This window comes from Salvia hispanica, chromosome 6, assembly GCF_029641045.1.
Source record: "Salvia hispanica isolate PSC_SH4W2 chromosome 6, Shi_PSC_v1, whole genome shotgun sequence".
In the NCBI taxonomy this organism is placed as follows: Eukaryota; Viridiplantae; Streptophyta; class Magnoliopsida; order Lamiales; family Lamiaceae; genus Salvia; species Salvia hispanica.
Genome location: NC_142697.1, coordinates 17,998,749 through 18,009,211, shown reverse-complemented (window position 1 = coordinate 18,009,211; position 10,463 = coordinate 17,998,749). Strand labels below are relative to the sequence as shown.

Here is a 10,463-nt window from a genome sequence, read left to right as displayed (position 1 = left end):
ATGCTATGATATGTGGATTATTTGATGAGTAATTAATTGTATAGTGTCTTTGTGACCTAATTGCGTATGAGAATTGAGATTGAGTTGAATAGTCAATTTGTTGAAATGTTGACGTGGCTATTGAATAGTCAAAGATGGGAAAAATATGACGTGGCCGTTGAAAGGTCGATGCGTTGAGAAAAAGAAGAGGAAGTGAAGAAATGATTGATTGGTGTGAATATTTGATGCGGAGAAATATAATTGTGGGTGAATTATTTTTCCTAAGGGATGAGTGAGAATTAAATAGGAGCATTATTAAATCATGTGGAATTTTCGGCCATTATTATTATTTGGAGGAGAAATAATATTATTCTTGGATTTAATTATTTGATTGGGATAATTATCCAAATTTAAGTCCAAAGTCTGATTTTTCCTTATTTGTTGGTGGGATTTTCGGCCCCTATGATTTTATTTAAGGAGATTTTCGAAAATCTCTTATATTATGGGAGAGGGAATTATTTATTTATTTGATCTCTTATTTATTCTATTCCATGAATAAATATAAATATGCTAAAATATCCCACCATATCTTGCCAAATCTAAGAAGATATTGCAAATCCTAATTAAATTAGGATTTGAAAATTCAAATCCCTTGGAAGAGTTGAAAAAGTCACGCCACTTTTGGCTATTATTGGGGAGTATTTTATTTTATTCTTGCTCCGTGATATATTATTCTACTCCTTGAAATATTTGAATTTAAATTATAGGCTAATTAAAAGCCTATAATTTTTGAAATCCCCATGTTTCTCAACCAAGTTAACGCCAACCTCCTCAAATCTCTCCATATCTTCTCAAATCTTTAATTTATTTAATTATGGGATATTATTATTTGTGACTCTATAAATAAGAGAGAAACCCTAACCCTAGAGATCACAAAACCGGCGCCTCCCACTCCCCAATATTTTCGAAAATTCTCTCCCCACTCTCTCCAAGTTTTCTACAAGTTTTCTACAAGATTTCTTCATCAATTGAGAAGAATTCAAGTGAAATTCAAGAGATTATTGAAGAATCAAGACTAATTCCTTGTTTCTACGGTTCGTTCTTTTGGAAAAGGTACTTTATTTATTGATCTACTTTTCTTCTACCGATTAATCGGTGTTCTTGAGTCCACATGCATTTAGATTGAGTGAAGGGGAAATAAATTGATGAAATTGGGATGCATGGATGTGTGTGTGTGTATGTGACCGAGAGTGTGTGTGTGTGTGCACGCCTCGGGAGGCGTGCACATGTGTTGTGATCGTGTGCGTGTGTTGTGTGTGTGGAACACTCATGCGTGACACGTTGTAATGGTGATTTTGGAGATTGTTATTTGAATAAAAACGATATGATGATCATACTTTGATTTTGATTGATGATTTTGAAAATAATCGATGGGAAAAAAGGAAATATGGGAGACATGCATGATTTGAAATCAATGATTGAAACTGATTTGTGATACGCCTAACTTAAAGGTGATACTTCGCGCTCTCAGCGTGATAAACGAGGAGAAGAGAATACTTGCGAGATAAGCCGAAGAGGTGGGCTTTCTTTTAAAATAAGGACATTGTCCTAAACTGATATTGATGAGAATGAGATATGTGTTATCATGCCTTGATTTGTTTTGTCGTGCCTATCCCTCGTGGCTATGCCACTATTGATTTAATCGAATTCGGATCCTTGTAGAGCCGCAAACTCTACTTGGGTTAGTGTACACCAATGTTAGACCGAGTGTCAGCGTACGGGTTGGCCGGTCTAGTGACCTGGATTGCAGCCGCAGTCCTTGTCATGTAGAATGAGGATATGGTAAACGTCGATGAGAAAAATGGTTGCGCGACCGTGATATTTGAGAAAGAATATATTTTGGTGCCTCGGGTCTTTCTAAAGTTAAAACCCCGATGGACACTTGAAAATGACATGATAACTATAATTGTGATAAAACTGTTTTCGGCAATGAGCCCACTGAGTATGATTATAAGTACTCAGCCCTGCATGTGTTTTCCCTATGTGCAGGTTGAGCGGTGGCGAGCGGGCGGCGGTGTTGAGTAGGAAATAATAAGATGATCTGTTGGTACTTTAAGTGTCGTTGTGTCTCCATACATAGTCTCACTTGTCTCTTGATCGCTTCCGCTATATTATGAAAACTTGTTATCTTTTGGTTGGGATGAATACTTTTATTTCGTGGGAATGTTTTGGATATGAAACAGTTGGAACTATTTTGGAAACTCTAATGAGCATTTATTGCGATAGCCTTTTGTTGGATTTCATTGCTAAGACATTATTTCTTTTGTTCATTTAATGCTTTGGTTAAATCCCTTTTTAAATGGAACCCTAGCCTATGACCTTTGATGCATTTAAGTCCGCTTAGTTAACGATTGCCGCATTTATTATACCCTAGATGGGCGGGTCGTTACATAGAAAGTCATAAGCGCCTGCAACTGAAAATTTTCCATTGGAGGCCCAACGCCAAGTGCACACATCAGGCCCTGCCTCTGCAACAAGGGGGACAAATACTCGCTATTTTTCGGCAAACTGATTATAAGATGATTGAGTATACTGATCTCCCTAATCAATTTTTCGCTTTTTGTAGAGTTGTCTGAAATTTCAATGGAATTTTGATTTGTGATTTGTAACTATCTTAAATTGCTAACTGCTAATTATTTCAACAACGTATGTTATAGATGTCAACACGAAGATATTTGAATGCTAAGTAGTTTTGTTGACATACAAATGCCTTCGTGTTGACATGTAAAGTAGATGCAAACACATGGACGTTTGTAAGTCAACAAAATTTAGTTGAAATACAAATGCCTTCATGTTGATATTTATAATATAGGTTGTTGACATAGTTAGCGGTTAGCAATTACTCCCTCCGTCCCGGATAATTCGGGTCACTTTGACCGGGCACGAGTTTTAAGAATTGTAATGAAAAGTGGGTCAAAAAAGTTAGTGGAATGTGGATCCTACCTTTATATATTAGTTTTATAATAAAATGTGAGTAGGAATGAGTTAGTGGAATATGGGGTTCACTACCAAAAATAGTAAAAGTGAAGTGGGACAAATTATGTGGGACGGACCGAAATGGAAAACTGAAAAGAATTATCCGGGACGGAGTGAGTAACAAATAGTTAGCAACTGGTCATATCTCGCCATCAACAAGGACATTTTAATTAAATACTCAAAAAGGAAACGAGGTTGAAATATCGATTCAAGAAGACTAAAGGTCCTTTTTGGTCCTTAACATATTGAGATTTTTTTTTATCTTGGTCCAAAACCTTATCTTTTGAATTATTTGGTCCCTCACAAATAAAAACGGGTCACGTTTAGTCCGAACTGGATGGAAATGGTTAAATTTAACGGTCAACGAATATTAATTTAATTTTGACCGGATTAAGTTAATAGTTAAGTTAATATTAAATTTATATTAAGTTAAGTATTACACCGGACGGTCCCCTCTCCTCCGCCGCCGGAGCCGGTCCTCTCCCCTCTACCGTCGGAGCCGGTCCCCTCTTCTCTGCCACCATCTCCGTCGCCGCCATACGGTATCAACCACCAGCTCATCTCTCTCCTCTTCCCTTCCACCGCGAAGCACGTCCGCAGCGCGTCGTAGATCGACACCGGCAAATGACCCATCCCTGCGCCGCCTCGATTTTCCTGAAAATGACCTCGGCCCTTCGGCTGGAGAGGCTGCGGTTGGTCTTCTTCTTCTTCTTCTTGGATTTGACTCTGACTTGGCCGATGTAGGTTACTTTGGGGGAGAGGGCTCGAGGTTGTCGAGGCGTTTCTTGGGGAGGAAAGGGGAGGCCTTGTTAGGGCGGAAGCGGTGGCCAGGGCTAAGGATTGATTCAGAGAGTTTCATGGAGGAGGAAGAGGAGAGGCAGATGAAGAGCTCGTGGTTGACACTGTATGGCGGCAGCGGAGATGGTGGCGGAGGTGAGGGGACCGGCTACGGCGGCGGAGGAGAGGGGACCGGCCGGTGTAATTCTTAATTTAATATTAACTTAATTATTAACTTAATTATTAACTTAATCTGGTCAAAATTCAATTAAAATTCGTTGACCGTTAAATTTAACCATTTCCATCCAGTTCGGACTAAATGTGACCCGTTTTTATTTGTGAAGGACCAAATAATTCAAAAGATAAGGTTTTGGACCAAAATAAAAAAATCTCCATATGTTAAGGACCAAAAAGGACCTTTAGTCATTCAAGAATTACAAGTGTTTATTTTAAAACTATCCACAAAGCTGTAACATATTTTCTTTTTTCTCCTTTTTATTTTGAAATTAATCAGCTGCAATATCAACTTAAAATTCATTAGAAAAATAAAAAAATTATTCATATTGTGTATTATTAATAAAATTTTCTTTTTTTTAAATAATTTTTGAATCGATATTGTAACTAAATTAATTCAAAATAAATAAAAAAGAAAAATTAGAATATTATGAAGTTCTTTAAATAATTCAACCAATGACCTCTTAAATTAAAATGTATTAGTATAACACTTAATGAACAAAAAATTTGTAATAAGACCTAATAAAATAAAAAAATTATTAAAAGACATAATAAAATAAAATGCATTAGTACAAAAACCTACTCACACTGTCCCATTGAAGATGACATATTTTCCTTTTAAGGTTGCTGCATCCAAAATGACTCATTATTAAAAAGGAAACAGTTTTGTCTATACATTATTCCATCTTTCTTACTTTATTATCTCCACTTACATATAAAATAAAACTGCATAAAATTTTGTGTTGCCCAAGAAGGATTCATCTTCCTTGAGATTAAGGAAATAATAAAAAGAATTAATAAAATAAAATATATTAATATAAATACCTATTTTAGTGATAAATGAATACTAGCTCACATATTGTAAACGTAATTGATATAAGTGGAGCATGGATTGAAAGTCAGAAACACAACAAATCCAAGAGTGAAATACAGTAATAATTACTCTATTTGTCTCTAAAAATTTGTCATTTAATTTTACTTTTATCCGTCCCTAAAAATTTATCACCTTGCACTTTATTAGGAGTACTATTTTTTATAGTGAACTCACATTCTGCCATTCATATTTTATCATAAAATTAATGTAGAGTATATAAAAGTAAAATCTATATGCCACTAACCTTTCTATATACTTTCTATTACGTTCTATTACATTCCTTAAAACTCACGCACGATCAATAAATTATTTGTGCCAGAGGAAGTAGCATGGAACAATCAGTGGGCCTATCAGTTACGAGCTATATTGAAAAACAAAGTGTACAACTCAACTAACACTATGTACAAAAGTAAGAGTAAACTGTGAAATTTGACATATTTTTTTATAAATACAAATTTAAATCTCAAATAGAACAATGAATGTAACACCAATTCGGTGATGTAGATAACACAGAAGTATTATAAAGATAGTAATTGTGTACATTTTTTTTTAGACCATGATGTTAGTGAAGAATATATAAAAATCGTGAATTTGGTCGTAATTATCCAAATGTGGATGCTCGTACGAGAAGGATCGCTACCCACTCACGTACAATTGGAGTGGAGAGCAAAAGTAGTAAGAATACAAATACTAGTAAATTGTTAAGTAGTACTAGTAAGATTTTATTTGATTCTTCTAATCAGCTCGACAGCTTTTTACAGTCTATCCTCTTCAATATGTTCATTGTTAACTGCCATGTCTCATTTGCATTTACATGAGTTTTTATTTACTAGTCCCTCCGTTTCACTATAGTTGAGTCATTTTACTATTTCGGGAAATTTCTTCATAGTTGAGTCGTTTCCTTATACGATAACTTTTTCTCTTACTTTATTCACTTTATACTTTATTCTCTCTTCCTTTTCCTCTCTCTTACTTTTTCATCTATTTATTTAACACACCCAATATTCATTTCTAAAACTCTGTGCCGAAAAGTTTCGCCTCAACTATGGTGAAATGGAGGAAGTACTACATTTTTATGTATAAACCACTAATTATTCAGAGATTTAAGGTATTTTATGCACAACAATTCTGCAAGCTTAAACTGAAAGAGTAATATGGTCTCAATAAGTTGAATATATTTAATTTTAGTTAGTCTCATTAACGTTTCTACTTTAGGTCATTGTTTATTTCTCTTTTATATTATGATCTACTTGATAAGTAATTTATATATTGTAACACTTCTCATGGGAATTTTCGTAATGAGTTTATGTGCATGGTCTTGATGTGGCATGCATGCACTTAGAGATTGTCTCTAGCACGCTTTTTACTATTCATGTTTCTCAATTTCGATTCTTTTAATTTTGTTCTTCAATTCATTTTCTTTAAGTTTAAATTTTAATTTGTAATTATATAGTATCAACTATGGTCGATTATGACAAATTTCACTTTAGTTGGTGAGGGGAATCTTCTTCGATCAATATATTGAATGTTTGAATGGTGAGATCTCATCCAACTAATATGTTGGAAGTGTGAACATGCATGCAATAGTTCTGAATTGAAGTAAGAATTGTTTTGGGTAATGTAAATATATGCTGATATGTAACTATAAATAATATTTCTAGCCAAAATGTATATAATAAAAAAATTAACATAAAGATGTATGTATTTAATTTACTATTGAAAATCATGAAATATTTGTGTTGTTGTATATTATTATTGTTCTTTGAGTTACTAAATTGTTTGCTCTTTCTTAATAGTCTATGCACATAAATCAAAACCTCAAATGCATAGAAATAGGACTCCCTCCGTTCCATAGTAATAGGAGCGTTTTTCTATTTTCGTCCGTTCCATAGTAATAGAGTCATTTCCCTTTTTAGTAAAAGTCAACACATTTTTCCACACCTACTTTACTCTCTCTTACTTTTTTCTATCTTCATCTCTCTACTTTTTTCATTTTCCACTTTATTCTCTCTTTACTTAACTCGCCTAACACAATTTTTCTTAATCTTCGTGCCGAAAAGTTTTGCCTCCATTACTATGGAAGGAGGGAGTATATAGTACTCCCTCCGTCTCGCTTTAGGAGTTCCGGTTGAGTCGAACACATGTTTTAAGAAAGGTTTGAGTGTGTAATAAATAAATGTTATAGTGGATGTTGTGACCCATTTTTAATTGAGTGTGTAGTAAATAAATGTTGTAGTGGAGGTTGGGATCCACTTTTAACACTTTTTTACCTACTTTGTAGGTTTTTTTTATTAGTTTATCCCAACGGGACTCCCAAAGCGGGACACCCGAAATTGATCAATTGAGACTTCTAAAGCGGGACGAAGGAAGTAGTATATATTTTGTTGTGTTTAATTTGATTTGAATTGCTTCAACTATTTACCACAGGAACTTCCCCCTAAAAACTTCAAGATTAATTATATCAAACTTTAGAAAAATGTTGGTTACAAAGGATACACACTTAATTAATACGTTAAGATTTTCCAAATTTTTAAGACAAGTGTTGAGACACTTCAAGATATTATTCAAATTAATAAGTTTAAAATTGTGACAAGCAATTGCTGTAAAAAGATCTGAAGACGTGTATGTGGGCGTGTGAGTTTATCTTGTAGATGTAGTAGAGTGGTAAACTGGTAATGCATGGGGACAAAGATCAGAGGTTTAAATACATTGTTATAGAGATTTTAACTAATAAGTATTATATTTACCTATAATAAAAATCCGAACATATGAATATAATGATATCTCGGATTTGATTATATATAATTGAATGGGTAATTAATATTAGGGGTGGGTCGATACGATATATCGTATCGAAAACGTTGTATCGTGTATCGTATCGAAAATATCGATATGAAAGAATTTCATATCATTATCGTATCGAAAGTTTCGATATATCGAACTTTCGATATAAAAAAATTTTATATCGTTATCGTATCGATATTTCGATATATATCGTATTTTCGATATAAAACGATATATCGCGATATAAGGAAATTCGTATCGTTATCGTATCGAAAACATACGATACAGTATCGTATCGTATCGAAAATTACGATATATCAAAAATTCGATAATTTTTCGATATTTTTCAATACGATACGAACGATATATTATTTTTTCGATATTTTTTCCAAGCCCTAATTAATATGCGCTAAAGTTTTCACCAATCACCTAGTTTAGAGGTATAACCTTCCGGGAAAAGAAAAAAGGTACAGAAGTAGATAAATGCTTAAATGTGCAGCATTTAATGATATCCAAAACAGGATAATTAGTTTAAAAATTAATTAATTAATTTACTTTCATTATGTTCAGCAGTAATTGCTTGTACATTCCCTATAAATTATGTAATCAACATTAACCCAAAAAAAAGTAGCACATGACGTGATAAAATTAATATAGTACTACTTCATTTCTGGAGTTGTTATTAATTACGAGTCTTTGTAATTCGGGAGTATTAAATATACACACTCGTCACATTAATTGGAAATTGTACAATAAAATTTCGTTTGATGAACTCGATTTTATAATGTCAGTACACAATTTTAATCATGAATTCATCCGTTCGATCATTATTAACTAGTCCACCTCAAAGAAAGATACCTATACTACTACATAATGGTAAATTATTAACGATAGCAAGAAAATTCGAGATTAGGATCTAATTAGATGCTAAACAATCAGTTGTAGCAGTAGCCTTTTTATTATTAATTATATTGGATACAGGTTAAAGTCGAGAGTAACACTAGCCCCACTAATTAAAAACTGAAATTAAGAAAAAGACAAACACACGATATGCATTTTAAAACAAAAAACTAACGGCCGTCAACTAGCGGAGTTTCTTTGCTCGGGCTCGACGGCAAGCTACTCTTCCCCGTTGCAACGAGCCGCTGCACAAACCCCACGATCCTCTCTCCGTTAGTCTCCGTCAGCAACCGCTTCCCGCCAAACGGCAGCGACTCTACCCCTCTCTCCGCCAGCACCTCCCCCGCGCTTGAAACCTCGGCGTTAGCCTGAAAGTCTACACCGTTAGGCTGTTGTCATCATCAGCGGTCAATGAATTTGTGATTTCGATTTCCAGAGATATTTTTACCTGAACTCTGACGTAATCATTCGGATTCCAGCAGAATGCGTTGCCGAGCAATTGGTCGATCGTCTCGGAGACGCCGTCGCGGACGATGCCGACGAGCGCCGCCGTGGAGCAGTCGCCGTCGCGGCGGAGCTTAGTCGTCTGCGGGCTGCTCGAGTGGCCGTTGCCGATCGAGAGCACCAGCAGATCGTCGACGCCGGTCACCGACGAGAAATCTCGCTTGTTGTGCAGGACGTGAGTGACGGCGGCGGCGGTGGGGTTGTTCATGACCAATCCGCCGTCCACCGCGAGGCAGGACGTCTTGCCGTCGCTCGAGGTCAGCCTGAACGGCTTGAACATCGACGGCGTGGCTGACGTGGCACGGATGACCTTCCACAGCTCGAAGTCGAAGCTCGGCGACTCGGCGGCGTCGGCGCGGGAGAAGACGAACGGCGCGGAGCTGTTCAGGTCGAAGCACGGCACGAGGAGAGGCTTGCACGTGTCCTTGAGCGTCAAATCCTTCCCGTCGCTCCTCCGCCGGAACGCCGCCCGCAGGACCGCGTCCATGCTCTTGCCGGAGTACCGAATCTTCCGCCGGAAGGCACCGCCGCGCGTCGCTCTGAACATCTCCCTCTGATTCTCGGTTACGAAATCGACGGCTTCTCTGGCGGTGAAGAGCGGGCGGCCGGAGCCAGCGTCGGCGAAGAGCATCGCGGCGAGGAGAGCGCCGATTCCAGTACCGACAGCAATGTCGAAGAAATCAGCGATCCTCGCAGCGGAATCGCCGGTTCGGGCTTGGATCTGGTCTTCGAGGTGAACCAATGCGGCGGCGGCGACAATGGCGGTGGTTCCGCCGCCGTCGATGCTCAATAGGCGCGTCTTTTTGCCGTCGCATTGGTAGAGCCACTTTTGCTCCAACTTGGAGAAAATCTCCAACGTCATCTGGCTCAACTCCATGGAAGAAGGTAGAGAGGTGAAGGAGATTTTAATTTTGTGCAGTTACAGAGAAGAGAGTGTGAGAGTGGTCATTTTTTGGTGGGAGGAAGAAGCGGAGGTTTCGTGTGTGGATATATATAGATCGATTCTGTATTTATTGAGTGAAAGATACCAGGAATTTACGATGCCTGTTTGGGGTAAGTAAGCGTAGAATAAATTATGGTGCGCTGTTGTGTACTTGATTACACACGCGTTTTCACTTACTAAATGCTCAACGCAAAGAACATGACCAGATTAATGATATACGGCAGATTAAAATTAAGATCTAATTATGTGTCGTTCCGTTGTCATGACTAAAAATTATGAGAATTCATCTATGATTAAGTTGTAGAATTATTTTAGTTGAAGGATGAGGCTATGACTAATTATCTATCTAGGATTAAGTTGTAGGATTCAATCTTATGAACCAAACCTGATACATATTTAATCATGAGATTTAATTTTGGCAACTGAACACCC

At 36.7% G+C, this 10,463-nt stretch overlaps 1 protein-coding gene across 2 annotated transcripts; it reads right to left on the bottom strand.

Annotated features, from left to right (window-relative positions):
- Positions 1-8,601: 8,601 nt before the first annotated feature.
- On the bottom strand, positions 8,602-10,078 carry LOC125204283 (putative inactive patatin-like protein 9). 2 transcript variants are annotated; one of them, XM_048102887.2, is made up of 2 exons: positions 9,033-10,077; positions 8,602-8,952 (listed from the first exon to the last, which is right to left on the bottom strand). In XM_048102887.2, exons 1-2 carry the CDS (start codon positions 9,963-9,965, stop codon positions 8,755-8,757), a joined length of 1,131 nt encoding a protein of 376 aa, XP_047958844.1. In that variant the 5' UTR covers positions 9,966-10,077; the 3' UTR covers positions 8,602-8,754. The 2 variants fall into 2 exon arrangements, with proteins under 2 accessions (XP_047958844.1, XP_047958845.1); XM_048102888.2 differs by having other exon boundaries at positions 8,686-8,960; positions 9,033-10,078.
- Between the last annotated feature and the right edge of the window lie 385 nt (positions 10,079-10,463).

Coding starts and splice junctions, on each gene's coding strand:
- LOC125204283 (XM_048102887.2), bottom strand. CDS start 9,965: ATGGAGTTGAGCCAGATGACGTTGGAGATTTTCTCCAAGTTGGAGCAA. Junction 8,953..9,032: donor ATGATTACGTCAGAGTTCAG/GTAAAAATATCT, acceptor GTAGACTTTCAG/GCTAACGCCGAGGTTTCAAG.